Source organism: Macrobrachium nipponense, chromosome 14, assembly GCF_015104395.2.
Source record: "Macrobrachium nipponense isolate FS-2020 chromosome 14, ASM1510439v2, whole genome shotgun sequence".
NCBI classification, from domain to species: domain Eukaryota; kingdom Metazoa; phylum Arthropoda; class Malacostraca; order Decapoda; family Palaemonidae; genus Macrobrachium; species Macrobrachium nipponense.
In genome coordinates, this window is record NC_087207.1 from 76,354,790 (window position 1) to 76,372,044 (window position 17,255).

General features: G+C 42.5%; 2 protein-coding genes across 3 annotated transcripts in view; one reads left to right on the plus strand and one right to left on the minus strand.

Moving 5' to 3' along the window:
- The window catches only part of LOC135226592 (ran GTPase-activating protein 1-like), a gene marked incomplete at its 5' end in the record, with an annotated part of 56,015 nt that overhangs the window by 22,092 nt on the left and 16,668 nt on the right, over positions 1 to 17,255 (minus strand).
- LOC135226594 (uncharacterized) overlaps positions 553 to 17,255 on the plus strand; it is a 45,732-nt gene continuing 29,029 nt past the window's right edge. The window contains exons 1-3 of one of the 2 annotated variants that reach the window (XM_064266290.1): positions 553 to 756; positions 13,600 to 13,728; positions 16,036 to 16,154. In XM_064266290.1, the coding sequence (XP_064122360.1) occupies positions 718 to 756; positions 13,600 to 13,728; positions 16,036 to 16,154 (287 nt within the window). In that variant the 5' untranslated portion in view covers positions 553 to 717. The remainder of the gene's footprint in view (positions 757 to 13,599; positions 13,729 to 16,035; positions 16,155 to 17,255) is intronic. The other variant, XM_064266289.1, reaches the window with a different exon arrangement.

The window sequence follows — 17,255 nt, forward strand, 5'->3', positions numbered from 1 at the left end:
CCTTCATATGATTATGGGCACAATTTCCACTGGCTTATCCCATATCCTTCTTATTTCTATTTTCAGACCTTGATAATTATCCATTTTTTCTCTTTCGCATCTACTGTGGTGTCCCATGGTATTGCAACTTCAGTGAGTGATACTTTCTTCACACAGTACACCGTAGGGATTACTTGACTTACGGTACTTTGCAGCACCCCTTTGGCCCCTAGCTGCAACCCCTTTCATTCCTTTCACTGTATCTCTTCATATTCTCTTTCTTTCATAATTACTTTCCACCCTCTCCTAACAATGGTTTCAAAATGCAACTGCAAGCTTTTCTTCCTGTGACACCTTTAAAACCTTTTTACTCTCAGTTGCTCTTTTAGTACTGAATGATTTCTTAGACCCAAGCACTTGGCCTGTGGCCTAAATTTTATATTCCAATTGTAATTCCAGTCACATCTGTAGATAAATTAAATGAAACCAATGAAAATATTAATTTTAAAGTATTTTTCTTTGTGTTGCTAAGTAGGCTGTTTACAAGCTAGATGGTATTTTGATGTCTCCCCTGTATTTCTTGCTACTTAGTGTACAGCATCTGAGTTCTGTGAGCAGCCAACTGCAAGTCGACTGTTGGGCTTGGGAAATGCTGGCCCATCACTTCTAGTGGAGGAAGCTCGCCGGTTGGCAGGTGATTCAGATGAAGCTTTCATAACTTCATGCTTGAGTATTTTCATGAAGACTTCATCTTTTGCAGCAGTTAACAATCCAAAAGTAAGTCATCTGTTTGTTGTAATTCTTTTATTAAAGTCTTTAATCAATGCTATGTAAAAAAAAAAAAGTCTGTTTTGATAGCCTTAGTAATTTTTATTTGAAGAAAACATATAGTAGGCCCTCAAGATTACTGTGCATTATAGATTGCAGAATGTTAAAATATGACAGCAGACAAGCTAGAAAAAAGTCTTACATTTGTAGCAGTACCTAGTATAGTGGTATAGAAATGGAAAGGGGATATACTTCAAAGTGTGAATTAAATAGCTATCAGGCTGGTTAAGCATGCTCTTACTGTGTGTAAAATATAAGAGGTATCAGGTTACTTGAGCTTACTCTGACTTTTAGACAATAGTTTGGAAGAAATGGAGTGGAAAAATGTTAAAATGGATAATTAATAGTTTAGTTTCACACGCGAAAGTGATTGGCATGTTTAATAGATAAGTATAGTATGAAAAAAAGACATAAAAAATGTAGATAATAACTATGAAAAGGAAAATCAGTAGGAAAAAAAGAATGGAATGACAAGAAAAAAGCTGAATAAGCATCTTTATTAAAGAAACTGATTAGGAATTATAAAGGATACAAAGTCAAGGTACATGAGATCACAATAGCAAGGGAGATAAGTGGCAGGAATATGAATAAACTTGAATTTAGGACCAGGCTGTTAGGTGAGGCTCTGTTCCAGAAGGCTGCCCTTAAAAAAATATTTGTTCATATTTGAAACAAACCTTCGGTCTTAACATTAGGATAAATACTCAGCGCCAGCTGGAAACCGGTAAAGTTTAAAATAATTGTGTACGCAAGGGACTATTGGCATCTGTGCTTGGTCACGAGACATGTGGAGCCACCCACATACCCCTCATTAACTCGTGACCCTGTTAGTTATTTTCTTACCGCCTTAAGAGAGGACGTGCTTTTCCATCCTTTTAAAGCCGGTTTAGTTTGCCCCCTGTTGTTTTCAATTTGTTGTTTGGAATTCCCGGGTATGTGAACATGAAGCCTTCTCATGCTGCAAATCTTCCTGGATATCACAAGAAGCAGATAAACTCCCTGATATTTTCTTCGACGATTTCGACGTCGAGGTACTCATCGTGTAGTAAGTCGTAGGTGAAGAAACTCTTAAGGTACGGTTAATTCGTTACCTGTGCTTTGGAATATCACATATTCATATGGGTTGCCTGTAATCCAAAGCTTTGATGTATCTGGATGTGCTTTGGGAAGTAATTATGACCAATTATGCTCCTTTCCCTGTGGGGAGAGGTGTGCATCACCATCTTGTTTTCGTTCCAGATACGTGGGTAGAGAGGATGCAGGTGTGTGGTCGGCGTTAGGCTTATCAAGAACCAACCCAAGAAGGACAGTTGGTTTGATATATAATGTCATGCTGCCATCCAGGGTCCCACGTGATGGATGTCCCTTTTATCCTGATATGCACTGAATGGCGGTCGGATGCGTCGCCATCTGTAAGAAGCAGATGCCTACGAGAATAACATCAACAGCCTTGCACCTCTGGTAGGGTGCTGGCTTCGCATTCAAGATGCTCAGTGACGTCATAAACACGGCGACTGCCATGACATCACTTCACAGCTGCGGCCTACACGGAGACATGCTTCCATTTTCATTTCGAGGTACAAGAGTACTTTGCAACTGCTTTCGAATTGGAGTTTTTAATGCACATTGTTTTTGAGAGAAATTACAAGCATCAGGAGGTATAAGTCACATAATGGAAAAGATACAAGTCTTTCCTCTGTATCCTTCCACTTAGGCATTTACAAGCTTAAGTGGCTGGGTTTGATGCCAGGACGTTCTCTTGCCAATCCTGGAAGAATAGGTACTTCGTACCTGATCCTAGCACCAAGAGGAGAAATTTCTTCTCCATCTTCGAGCCAGGATTGTTACGTCCATATTATTTGAAAGCACAAGAAGTAGTTGTAATTGTCGAACAAGTGAATAATGGAAAGTTAGTCTAGTGTGGCTGCTGTGAAGAGTTGGAAAAGGCTAGAATCAGGGACTTCGTGACTGATCCTTGTGCCAAGAGGAGAAGAATAATTTCTTCTTCATCTTCGAGCCAGGACTGTCACATCCTTGTAAAGTAGAAATGCCACAGATGGTTGGGTCTCTTGATCTTGGCTGCAAGAGTACCATAAACAGCCTCACGCTTCCATCAAGTGTGATGACGTCATAGCCAAAACCGCTTGCAAAATGGCGGTAGTCATGACGTCACAGCCATCTGATTCTCGGTCTACTTCGCTGCCTCCGAACTTATATGCTTTCTGACTCATTGGTACACACAGTAATGAAGAAAAACAGGATCTAGAGGTGAAAATTGCCAAGAAAGACAAAAAGAAAAGGGGTGATTTGTCTGCTTCTTCGTCGTCTTCCTATAGATGTTGTCATAGCTAAGTTCGATGGCGTCACTGAGTGTACCAGTCAAGTGTTGGAGGATACAGGATTTCGTGACTGATCCTTGGGATAAGAGGAGAAGAGTAAATTCTTCTTCATCTTCAAACCAGGACTGTCACAGCCCAATCAGCAAGAAAGTCAAGAAGTCAGTGGCTGGTAAGCTCAAAGCAATCGGACGAAGCCGTTTATGAGAGTCCGAACAAGCGGTAGCGTCGACGGTCGCTGGGCTAGCGGCCTACACGGAGTTGCCAGTGGTGACTACAAAGAGTCTAAGAGAGACTACAATGCCGTTGCTGAACTTGATACATACGCTGATGCTTTTACAAACATTTTCCATGGACTCTAGATGTCAGAGTAATGCAATATGATAAAATTGCTTTCATGTTTGTATATAGGATTGCAAACAGATACCTTCTCAAATTCTACTGACTATTCAAGATCGAGCCATCAGTGGCCATTAAAGATCAAAGATGCCGTGGCCGTATGGTTTAGGACGGGCCATGACGCATTGCAAATAGATACCTTCTCAACAAATCCTACTGACTATTCGAGATCGAGCCATCAGTGGCCATTAAAGGTCAAAGATGCCGCGGCCGTATGGTCGGATGGCCATGACGCATGCAAATAGATACCTTCTCAAATCCTACTGACTATTCGAGATCAAGCCATCAGTGGCCATTAAAGATCAAAGATGCCGAAGCCGTATGGTCGTACGGTCATGACCCACCCGGACGTTTGTCAGAGGCTAGGAGTGAGTTAACGTCTCCTGTGGCTGAACACAGTGCGTTAGGACCGGAGGGAAGATAAAATCAAGAGTTTCTGGCTTCGTATGCAGAGGTGATCGATTTGGTTAGTCAATTCAATAACCTTTCGGGAACAGGGAGACACCTGCCAATATGCTTCCCCTGGGGATTGACATGGTGTTTGGTTTGAAAAAGGATAGGAAAGTGTATGAATTACCTTCCTTGTTCTAGTCATGTAGTCCGTTTTACAACACATGAAATGCACGGGTTGATGGAAGTATATGGATACCTCTTAGTAATAGTATGCAGCCTGAATGGTGGGAATTAGCATACTGGGGGTTGACTCCAGAAAACTTCAAACCTTTACAGGTAAGAAGAATTCCCATGTTTTATTGTTGGTATAAGCTGATTTCTTCCTATAAGAATATTGACCAAATGCTTCGACTCTTACACAAGTAGTTAAAGTTAATTGAAAGCTTGGTTCCTTCGAAAGTACTATAGAACCATTCTTCTTAATGAAATCGCATGGAAACTTAAGTCGAAAGGAAGAGGTGAACGTCTTTCTTTTGCCACTAAAGGTAGACAAGCCTAAGTAGGGCACCTGTAACCTAAGATGCAATAGCCAGGATTATTGTGTCATACCTTTTAGCCTATATCAACTTAGCCTAACAGTGGGTTGATGACTTAACATGGTCTGGCTGCTTGAACATGCCTTTACTACCTTAGGTTGGGCAAAGTAGTAAGGATATAATGATAGCCGAGCATAGACTAGTGCCTAGGCTACCCATTCGAAACACTTTTACCACCTCAGCCTAGAAGGTTGTGGTTGTAGCCTAGCATGGATAGCGCAAACTTTCTTGAACGAATTTACCCTAACCTAAGTCATTTAGTTTCTAGCTTAAGCTAGTCTATACTAGCCTAGCCTAGTTAAGAGTACATCTCAGATGGACTCAACTTACCCTAAGTGATGGAGGAGTTAGCCTAGCCTAATTGGAAAAGTTAACATAGCCTAACCTAACCAAACCAGGGTCTTAGCCTAATTGGAAGTGTTAATATAGCCTGACCTAACCAAACCAGGGTCCTAGCCTAATTGGAACGGTTAACATAGCCTAATCTAACCAAGCCAAGGTCAACTTGGTCTTACCAACTTAAAATAAATTAGTCAATTCTTAATTGACTATACCTACTTAGGCTAGTCCAAGTGGTTGTTGGCTAGGTTAACCTGGAATCTGCAAATGGGTCTCTTCCATACTGGTCTAGTTTCTATATTGAAGTCATGAACCTAACATAGAGGGTTCAAGCTTCAGTTGGCTAGAGCAAGGCATTAGGACCTCATTATATCTGGAAGGGGAAAGTGGGGAGTTTCCCATTCTTCAAGAGTGAGGTGGGGTGAAGTGACGTTGGGTACAATTCTGGGCTAGGTTACTCGAGAATAGCACCATAATGGTTTCTGGCAATATAGGATTTCCCTTTGGAGGGTAGCATATTGAACATATGCCCATATATTGTAACAGGTCACCGCATAAGGTGTTTCGTGGTTGTAAAGTAACATTACTTGTGGAAAAATAAGCCATATTCTGTTAACAGATTAATTCCTTGGACAGGATAATTGGGACGTGTCTGAATAGAATATATTATCATAGGACATTCTCCTGGGGTTTTTCCTATGGTATAGTCTATATAATTGGAAAAGTTAAGTGTATCTTAGTTTTTACAAAAACAATGAGCTGTTTAATAGCTCTCCTAGGGCTGAGGGCTGGCCTGAAGGATTGGATATTTTTTACGTGGCTAGGGACCAATTGGTCACCCGGTGCCGCAGCTTATTGTGGGATCCGAACCGCACTATATCGATAAATTATTTTCTATCACCAGAAATAAATTTCTCTGATTCCATGTTGGCCGAGATGGGAGTAGGACCTCGGACCACCGGTTTGGCAGATAAGTGCACAAACCACTGGTCCAGAGAGGAACTCTTATAATGAAAAAACCATGTAAGACCTGTCTCAGGGGTTTCACACTTCGAGGAGCCTGAGGATTCCATTTGCGATACTGGGAACAACCTGGAGGTTACGCAAACTCTAGGTTCTACCTGTTCCGCCGTGTCCCGAACGAAAGGGTGGGTTCCAGTAATTAAGGAGGACCCAGGATGAGTGGCTGATAAAATTTATCGTAGCACAATCATCGCTACCAGGTTCGGGTGGGGAAGAAGCACCACCGATTTAGGTAGAATTAATATCTCAAGGTCTGGAGGTTGACCAGTATCCCTTTTCGAACTAATAGTTCTAAGTTTTTGGGTTGTCTCCTCGGACGTAACACGACTCCAAAGGTCATTAGCTCACACATACAGAATGACTCTTTGGCCGCGACTGCCTGTATAGAAGAGGTTTCTGTCCATTAAAGGCATTCGGTCAGTAGACAATGATCTGGTGGAGAGGTTATCAGAACAGAGGGAAGTATCTCTGTAATTACATGTATGGTGATATACATGAGACTGGTGATTGGGCATGTGAATATCGCTTCACACTGAGTAATCTTCTAGGCATGTGAATATTGCTTCACACTGAGTAATCTTCAGATGAATCAGGAGCAGTGAACTGGAAGGGGCACATAAGAACTCTGATCTGATAAGTGAAAACATACTCTGTATCAGAGTAGACTTGACGGACTACCACCAGGCACATACATCAGTCACGTTACAGGAAACTGACCGTGGATGGGGGTCTTCCTCTGACCTTGGTAGAGTGGGAGTACTCAATAACCAGGGTTTTGACGTAGACTCAAAAGTAGTTAGGAACATCAGTTCCAATTTGCCCCGGAATCCGGGATAATGAGTCAATGCAGCACAGGTCATGATGGCAGATACATTTCTTAGTCATGCTCAGTATGGTGTGAGTATGTGTGAGAGACCTTCAGCAGGGCCGGCTTTGACTTGTCAAAGTACTCTGTGGTTATAGAAAGGACTACATCACCTAGAACATAAAGGTGGTAGACGTAAAGGAACAAGCCAAACAGAGGCGATCTGTCAAGCCCACTCCTTGTTTGTCATGTTGTACCAATGAGGTTATGCAGAAGAGAAGGTCATCAGAGGAATATGGGCCTTCTGGCATTAAAGAACATATCTGTTAAAATGATCGTGACGGTTGGTCTTTGACTATCGAAGATCAAAATGCAGCAATGTTAAGGAGGTGTCTGTCTGTTCATTGAAATTTGAGAGTGAGTTCTTTGTTATGAAAACCCTATTTCAATTTCTGTATATATATAAGGTTGCCCAGAGGTTCCTTGGACACAATTTCCTTGGGTCCTTTGGTGGCTGCTCAACAAAGGGTGTAACTCATCCAGTACCCCTGGCATTTCGGTTGGTATTTTGTCTAAGATGATGGTATGAATGTAAAATGGAGGAGTTAACTGGCCTCTTTCCTTTTCAAATTTCGGTCTCCTTCTTTACTTAGGGCAGTAAGAAGAGAGTACCATCATAAGCTGGAACGGACAAGGTACAGGTGAGTGAAGTGGCCATACTATTAGGGTTAGTATTAGTAAGATACCTATCAGTAGCAGGACATTCCTCTCTATAGCAAGAGGGAGAGGAATGATAGCAAACCTACACGAGTGGATGAATTGGTTTGTTAGGAGAACAGATCTTCTTATCTTCCTCGGACGCAATGAACTATGACATTGTGTAAAACCCAGAAGTCTGACTCTATGATATTCATATATGTCTTAAATTCTGAAATACTGGTCCCTTGTTTCGTAGAATTCTGGTATTCAGAAAACTGATCAAAGGTGGCAAACTCCCAGTTGGTTAATAGTACTTACCTCCCACAAAGAGTAAGTCTATCCTAATGTTAAGACCGAAGGTTTTTTTCGTATATGAACAAATGACAAATTTTTAACCAATTTGTATTTTTCATAACTTACAAACTTGAGGTCTTAACATACAAAGGCCCACCTCTAACCACCCCTCTATCAACTAACCTGGGTTGGAAGAATAACTAACGGGGTCACGAGTTAATGATGTGTATGTGGGTAGCTCCACATGTCTTGTGACCAAGCACAGATGCCAATAGTCCCTTGCGTACACAATTATTTTAAACTTTACCGGTTTCCAGCTGGCGCTGAGTATTTATCCTAATGTTAAGACTTCAGGTTTGTAAGTTATGAAAAATACAAAATGGTTAAAAATTTGTCGTTTTTTCCTTAAGAAATAATGGGAATTGGATCAATTCATTTCAAACCTATGAAAATATATATAAAATAAAACACAAATTTACCAAGCCTTGCATGCAGAAAATGTACACAAAACGAACAGATAAAATATATGCAAATTTGTTCTCAGCATGCAACTGTGTTTCTGGTTTTTTTTTTCTTCCTGTCTCTATACTGCTTTCTTTATGTGATTCATTGTTTCTTCATTACACACATTGGGAAATATAAGAGAAATGTGAATTTGTTCCGACATGTTATACAAACCATCAGTCCTTTACATAAGGAATTACTATTCAGCGCCAGCTGGACCGGTCGTAAGATTTACTAACAAGGTAGTTCGGCAATAACTGCTTGTCCGATGGTTGGGAGTCCCGCCCGACTGGAGGTAAACATACCACTTTGCTTTCGACCGCCGTCGGGTGAAGACGTGTGCTCCCCTCTCTGCCTGCCTCTTGTCGTGAGATTGTTTCAAAGCTTACTTACCTTTCAACCTGTTTCTCAGAATACTAGTGTGAAGTTAATGTAAGTACTCTTATTGTTATTTGTTTATTATTTTTTGTGGTTTTGCATCGTTAGATTGACCATGCAGTCCCACGAATCAGAGAAGCCCTCACGCCCCCATCCAACCGAAGAGTGTGCTCTGGAGTAGGAGGCCATAAGCGTGGGGCTTTCATGTCCAGCGATGTTGTGGACCCTCATCCATTGTGTACTAGGTGCCGAGGGCGTGAATGCTCTCTGTCCTTAACTTGTGATATTTGTGTCTCTTGGTCAGAGGAGCAGTGGGAGCTGTATGAGAAGAAGAAGCCACGTAGGGCCACCAAGGTGTCGTCAGAAAGCTCTCCCTCGACACCTCTAGTGACTAATACGTCATCTTCTTTTCTCCCTCCTCGTCAGCTCCCGTGTATGGCTTTCTTCCCTTTGGGGGACGTGCCCCCCTGCGCCTCTTCACTTGGTTTGTCGAGTGCAGAGGAGGGAGGGCGACACCCCTACTTGGAGTTGTTCTTGGGGTCTTCTGTCTGCTCAGGGTGGGATCCTTCCCCTGTTAAGTGAACAGGAACCCTGCTCCCCTTAACCCGACTGTTGCTTCCTCAGGTGTGTCTGCCTCTGCGGGTGGGGATCTTCAGCAGGTGTGACGCTTGCTGAGCCTTCTGGGCACTCCGAGTATTCAGGGGCTCATCCATCATCTTTCTGCAGCCCCGGTCACTCACGAGGTAGAGACGAGGATGACTACAACTGTGTCGACACAGGGTTATGCAGCTCCACCTCACCTGGTGTATACCCAGCACGTGACCCCTCGGCTGCTGTACAAGCTCCGTTGCCGTATGTGCCCCGGAGGGAGCTGGTTCCACTTCCACCTGGTTTGCTGTCCTTTGAGTGCCCGAAGAGCTCGCCCTAAGATCGCCCTCCTGTTGCCGTCGCCGTACCGCTGCCCCTGTTCCTGCCCGTAGAAGTGCTGTCACTCCCGCAGGTCCTTCCGGCCAGGTGGAGTTGGGCCCCGTTGCCATTGCAACTGCCCGAGCTCCAGCTTGGATGGGAGACCTGTCTGTTATCCTGAGGAAGTATGCAAAAAAGAAGTCCAAGAAGAAGAGGAAGGTGTTGTCGTCGCCATCGTCTTCATCTTCGTCGTCGTCGTCTTCTGCCGCCTCTTCCCCTTTGACTTCCAAGGCGCCCCAGCCGAGTAAGAAGGTGGCCTCGCACCTCCTAAGAAGTCTCGCACGGAGACTTCTAATGGCCTGTCTCGCTCCGGCGGGACAGGTGGGTCTACTGCTGATTCTCCCGTTCCTCCGGGAGCAGGACCAGTCTCTCCTTCCTTAGGGAAGAAGAAGATGGGACCTTTGAGGTACCAACCACCGCTGGTACCTCCAGACCGGGAACTGTCTCGGCCACTCGCTCGCGAGCGTCACCGAGTGTACGGCCACCTACCAGTGATCGTGCAGCCAGGAACCAGACGATTGAGTTTTCTCACCGTCAGGACCCAGGCACGGAGCGGAAGGATGGTAAGAGTCGCTCAGGTGACTCTCGCGCAGCGTTCGTCCGGTTCCCAGGGTTGATGTGACGGTCCCACCAGACCGAGACCGTTCACGTGTCGAGGCTGGGAAGAGATCCCCCCCCGGTCACCAGGAACAGCCTCGGCTGCTTCTGGGACCGTGGTCGCGTCAGTGAGGTACGGTGGGTTCACTTCTCACCGCAATAATTAGCGACGCTACCAGTCACCCGACTGTCGCTCCCACCGGGACCGGAGGGCTCACACGGCTGGTAGCAGCTCCCCTGACACACGAGACGGATGCTACCATCCTTGGTCCAGCGTTTCTCCGCAGGGAAACCGCTGTTCCAGACCTGCCGGCTCTGCTGGTAGGCAGGGTAGGAGCGACAGTTCCTCACCTGTTCCTTCAACCTCCTCAGGCTACACCGGGAGGAGCGAGGCAAACAGGAGTGACCGTGAGGAGTGCACTCCTTACGGTCCGGCCACGAGAGCCTACGAGCCTGGTTCAGTCCTAGGACCAAACAGACCGTACACTCAAGTGGTTGGAGGAGACCACGAGGGGTCTGGCGAGGTTCTTCCTCCTGAAGGAAGAGTTTCTCGGGAAGTGATCGGCCTGGATGGATCTGACGGACCATCTCCTCAGGACGCCATCACCCCCGAGATACAGAGGTCCTCTGCAAAGGTCATTGCACTGATTCATCAGCACAACGACCTCGTGGAAGGATTGGTGGTTGCTCCCTCTAACCCTCCATTGAGGATTGGAGTCATTCTGGGGTCCTAAGGAGGAACCTAGAGTGACGGTGGGACTACCCCGGTCTTCCTTGGCTGATGGTGTGCTGGACCAAGTGAACACCCTTGTCTCTGGACCCTGTGGGGGCATCCAGTAGTGGATCTGTTCGCCAACCGGCATAACAGAAAACTTTTCTTCTCAGTTGTGTCGGACCCATGGGCAGCTGCAGAGGACATGTTCCAACACCCGTAGGACAACCTCGTAGTCTATGCCTTTCCCCCCTGTTGCGTTCTGCATGGTTAGCAAGGTGATCAGGGTGCTGGTCACCAGCAATCTTCGGATGATTCTGGTGGCACCGCCATTTGGTATCCAGACCTGCTGGCTCTTCTCTCGGAGGCACCGCGAGAGATTCCCCCATGGCACAACCTGCTGTGTCAACTGCCTGTAGAACGGTACTACCAGGCAGTACATTACCTATGTCTTACGGCTGGCGGTTATCCACCATCTCTTGTGAGCGAGAGGCTTTTCTCACTTAGCAGCAACAGAGATGGCTGGATACCTCAGTCCTCAGCAGTAGTATACCAGGGAAAGTGGTCCGTCTTCTGTGGTTGGTGACTTAGATGGGGTCTCTCTCCACTCAGAGCCACTCTTCAGCAGGTAGCGGATTTCCTCATCTTTCTTCGCCAAAAGAAGCTCCTCTCTGTCTCAGCAGTCAAAGGATAAAGAGCCGCACTGGCCCTAGTCCTTAAGCTGCGAGGAATTGATATTTCTTCCTCCATGGAAATATCTCTCCTAATGAGGAGCTTCGAGATGTCTTGCCCACCCAGGGAACTCAGGCTCCCGGGGTGGGATGTGACTCTTGTCTTAAGGAGTTTGATTCGTAGACCATACGAGCCTCTCTGGGAGTCGTCAGACAGGGATCTGACCCTCAAGACCGTCTTTCTGCTGGCCCTGGCATCGGCAAAGAGAGTAGGAGAACTTCATGGTCTTTCCTTGATGTCAAACACTCAAGGGGATGGGGATCAATTATGCATGATTTCGTCCCAGATTTTGTAGCAAAGACTCAGAAACCTCAAGTCCTTCACGATCCCCTCCCTAGAGGACTTCAATGGTAATGATACGATACAGAAGAGATGCTGCTTTGTCCTGTGAGGTTGCTACAGTGCTATCTGAAGAAAACTCGACACCTCAGGCCTGAGTGTTGACACCTCTTCGTTACCACCAGGGTGACCAAGAAAGAAGTGTCCAAGAACACTGTTTCTCTCTGGCTTCGTGAGGTAATCAGGAAAGCGTATGACTGAGAGGAGTGCTGACACCATTACCTTTCGTCCGAGAGCCCATGGAGTTAGAGGCATTGGTCCAACCCTTGCATTCCGCAAGAACTTTTCCGTCGCGCAGGTGCTGAAGGCAGGGGTGTGGTCCAACCAGACCACCTTCACCTCCTTCTACCTTCGGGATGTTGCCCATAGGTCTTTGGACACTTTTTCCTTGGAACCCGTGGTGGCTGCTCAACAAGTTGTGTAGCTTACCCAGCTCCTTTACAGGACATGGTAGCGTCTCATCCTTGTGATATCACAGGAATAGACTGAATGAGTGTGGCTGGCTCCTCTTCCTTCTATTTTCTTCCCTCTCCCTGCGGGCAGAGGGTAGCAGTCGTCACAATGCTGGACAGGACAACGGTGCAGGTAAGCTATGTAACTGAGCTCCATTCTATCCCTTTCATTAGGGATAGAAGCATTTATTCATCCCTTCCCTAGCAAGGGGGAAAGCGGACACCAGTAAGAAACAAACCCAATACTTATTTGGCTTCTTACTTAGGACATTAGTTCTTGCTTGCTATTCATAAGAGGTACACTTGCCTCCCTCTTATGAATTGGTCCAGAGGTCTGGCCACTGATCCTGCAGTTCTCACTCTGATCAGTTTGACAGAGGCTAGGTTCCCCCCCTTTGCTCTTACGACCAGGGAGGGAACCCAGGTTGGGCGAACACCAGTCTGTTCACAAGACTCAGATTCCTCCCACCAATAAGTGAGTCTTCCTTATGTAAAGGACCGATGGTTCGTATAACGTGTCGGAACAAATCACAATTTTTGAAAGTAAATTGTATTTTTCCTAACTATACAAACCTGAGGTCCTTTACATATAGTCCCACCTCATGCCACCCCTCACTGTTACTGGACCTAAAGCAAAGCGTTATGTTTACCTCCAGTCGGGCGGGACTCCCGACCATCTGACAAGCAGTTACTGACGAATTACATTCCTAGTAAATCTTACGACCGGTCCAGCTGGCGCTGAATAGTAATTCCTTATGTAAAGGACCTCAGGTTTGTATAGTTATGAAAAATACAATTTACTTTCGATAATTTTGATTTTAGAGGCAGGAAAAATAGACCAATATGACTTGAGTATATACTCTATGTGAAATGAGGAAGAGACAGTCATTCAGAGACTTTGCAGATATAAAATAGTAGGATTTCGATCATTGGGGGAGGACCAGCAGATCAAGTGAATGGAGTAGATGAGTACACAGGATAGAAGAAAGAAAAAATCTTCAAGTCTAACCTGTACTGGAACAGTGATTTAGAAACAGGATTGTTTACAGGCAGGAATTTTGTTGTGGGGTTGCATTTCAAAATATCTCACTCTTGGAGTATAGGTGTAGTGATTGCATATTTATTATTATTATTATTATTATTATTATTATTATTATTATTATTTTATTATTATTATTATTAGACCGTGAACTTTTTGGTATTCCTAATTTTGTTTATGTTGCTGCAGGTTGAGGAAGTTGTTTTTGCTGCCACAGAGAAATTAGCCAGTGCTGCTTTCCTTGCTGCTCAGAAAGGAGACCTGATGTCAGTTGCAGTAAATAACTTCTTAGTTTACTTAGGACTTATCAAATGTGAGGTAAATTTATCACATTCATGATATTTCATTTTAATAAATTGTATTCAAATATTTGGAATTTGCATTAAGTAGTAATTTTTGTATGCAGATTAATCAGGCAGTCATTTTGGATTAGGTTTTAGTGTAGCATAACTAAATCAACAAGATGTCAGCTAAATCTGTTCTGAGAAATAGATACCATTGGAATATGTAATTATGCAAATATGCAATCATTTATATGAAACAGTGTTTTGGTGAAACTGTTTTATCAGGATAAGGGACAAAAACATTTTGGGCCGTTAAATTTACCTGTAAACATGAAAAATGGCCAAGGCTAAAATTATTTTGGGAAAATAACCCTTGGATAGATGCCTCTTTAACCCTTAAACGCCGAAGCGGTAAAAATAAAAAACCCCCGAATGCCGGGGCCGGTTTTGAGTGAGCGCGGAAGCGGAAAAAATAATTTTTTCAAAAAATCACAGCGCGCTTAGTTTTGAAGATTAAGAGTTCATTTTTGGCTCCTTTTTTTTGTCATTGCCTGAAGTTTAGTATGCAATTATCAGAAATGAAAAATAATATAATTTTCATATGTAAATAATGCGATATATGGTAGCGAAAAAAAAAAATCATACATAATTGTATTAAAATCACGCTGTGCAAAAAATGGTAAAAGCTAACGAGTTTCTTTTTTCTTCGTTGTATTGTACACTAAATTGCAATCATTTTGATATATAATACATTGTAAAACAATAAAAGCAACACCGGAAAAATATTATCACAAAATGATGTACGAATTCGTACGCGCGACGTAAAAAAAATGTTTTTTTTAAAAAATTCACCGTAAATCTAAATATTGTTCTAGAGACTTCCAATTTGTTTCAAAATGAATACAAATGATTGAATATTACGATACTGTAAAAGTTTTAGCTTACAATTCCGTTTTTCGACCATTTCGGTAGAGTCAAAGTTGACCGAACGTGGTTTTTTTTTCTATTTATCGTGATTTATATGCAAATATTTCGAAAATGAGAAAAGCTACAACCTTCAAATATTTTTCCTTTTATTTTACATGAAATTGCGCACATTTTCATATATAAAACTCTATGAAATGCCTAATATGAAACGGAGCAAATTTTCCGAGAATTCGATGTACGCAATTCGGAGATTTATGGCGGAGAATTCGCGCGCGGAGGGAAGGAAAGTTTTTTCATAAATTCACCATAAATCGAAATATTGTGCTAGAGACTTCCAATTTGTTACCAAATGAAGGTAAATGATTGAATATTACTAAAATATAAGAGTTTTAGCTTACAATTGCGTTTTTCGACCATTTCGGTAGTCAAAATTGACCGAAGGTTGAAAATTTGTCACATCATTTTTTATATGAAAATATTTCAAAACTGATAAAAGCTACAACCATGGGTTGTTTTTAGTTGTATTGTGCATGAAATTGCGCACATTTCCATATATAAAACTTTATGTAACGGCTAATTTTAAAATGGTGCAAACATTACCACAATCACATGTATGATTTTTTTTCGGAAGAGTTACCGCGCGGACGTAAGGAAAAAGTTTTTTCATAAATTCACCATAAATCGAAATATTGTGCTAGAGACTTCCAATTTGTTGCAAAATTAAGGTAAATAGTTGAATATTACTACAATATAAGCGTTTTTAATTTACAATTGCGTTTTTCGACCATTTCGGTAGAGTCAAAGTTGACCGAAGGTTGAAATTTTAGCACTTATTGTTATTTATATGGAAATATTTCAAGACTGATAAAAGTTACAATCATGAGTATTTTTCTGTTGTATTCTAAATGAAATTGCTCACATTTTCATATATAATACTTCATGTAACGGATAATTTAAAACGGTGCAAAAATTATGTCAAAGTGACGAAATAATTTTTGAGATGTGTCACTGATACTTTTTAGTGCGATAAGAAAGAAATTCGCGCTTGCGCGCCTGCATAACGATTGTAAACAAAACAACACCTTGATCCGTGAACTCCCAGCATCCCCCAAGGCGCGTGATTCAAAAGTTTTCGGCTGGTCGGCCTATAAGTATTTTTCCGTGAATTTTTTAAAAAACTTTTTTGAGCTGACGTATGGTACGTCCATTCGGAAATCGGGGGAGATTTTGACTCGACGTTTAATACGTCTATTCGGCGTTTAAGGGTTAAGTGTCAAGGTAAGGAATAATGTATGTACCTTAATAACGTACAGTTGGCTTTGTGATTCTTGGTATTCATCATGGCAAACAGTGGTGACTGGTGCCAGGAATGAGTGAATTTTTTATGAATACTTCATTGTTTTTCTGACTTCAGGACAAGAAGTTCAAATTGGACTGGGATTTGAAGGGCTGTTTAATTGCAGTGGCACATCTAGTCAAACAACCAATGTTTCCAAGTGAAACAAAAACTGTTTTGCAACTCTTCTTGTCCAAGTAAGTAACCACTTTTTTGTATGTTTGTAAAACTGGTAATAATTATAGTATTTAGATTTTGAAGAAAAAATGCATGCATCATTGAATCCCTATTCCTCCACATAAATGGTATTTATCGGACACCAATAAAGAAAAGGGAAAAGAAATGAAGCTTAATTCAGTCTCCCTGCAATCAAAGGTATGCTTTTTCAATTCATTCCCTGCAATCAAAGGTATGCTTTTTCAATTCATTCCCTGCAATCAAAGGTACGCTTTTTCTTTCTCTTATCCCTCCTCGAGCGCATTAAAATAGCTAAGTAAATTACAGAAGCTACTGCACCAACAAGTATCCTGATGAAAACTGAGGTCTGGACAGGAAACATTGTTTGCAAACAGTTCACAAACTGTTAGCAAACAATGTTTCCTAGTGTGGATGGGTCTTTAGACTTTGGGTTGAGTTATGGGTAGAGTTATTAACTCGGCATATATATATTTCTTTGTTGTTTTATGTCCTGTTAATAATTTTTCTTTTTCTTCCTTTTCCATTAATTGGATTAGGTTGGTTCCTCCTATTCTGTCCGAAAGGGAAATTTTATTGGGATTCCCTCCTTTTCAATGTGGTTAATCGGGCTAGATAAATTGTATTAAGGTAATGTTTATTAATATGAAATTTTGATAATAAAATTAATATTAATGATACTTAGCTGTATACATCCTACCCCACGATCTGCCTATCACAACTGATTTTCAAGGGAAGGTTTTGTGACTGTTAATGGCAGTGTTACCAACTGGCAGACAGAATAGGAGGTAATGGTTGCCAATGTGGTAAATTTTGTTGCAGTTTTTGGGGATTTAGGGCCAGATAAATTATACAGGTAAGTAGTATTGTTAATATTAATTTTATTATAAAAATTCCATATACAGGCAGTCCCCGGGTTACGACGGGGTTCCGTTCTTGAAATGCGTCGTAAGCTGAAAATCATCGTAAGCCGGAACGTCGTCAAAAATCCTAAGAAAATCTTACTTTTAATGCTTTGGGTGCATTGAAAACTATGTAAACTGCATTCTTGTTGCATTTTTCATAAAAAAAACTTCAAATATTGATTATTTTGCATTTTTGGT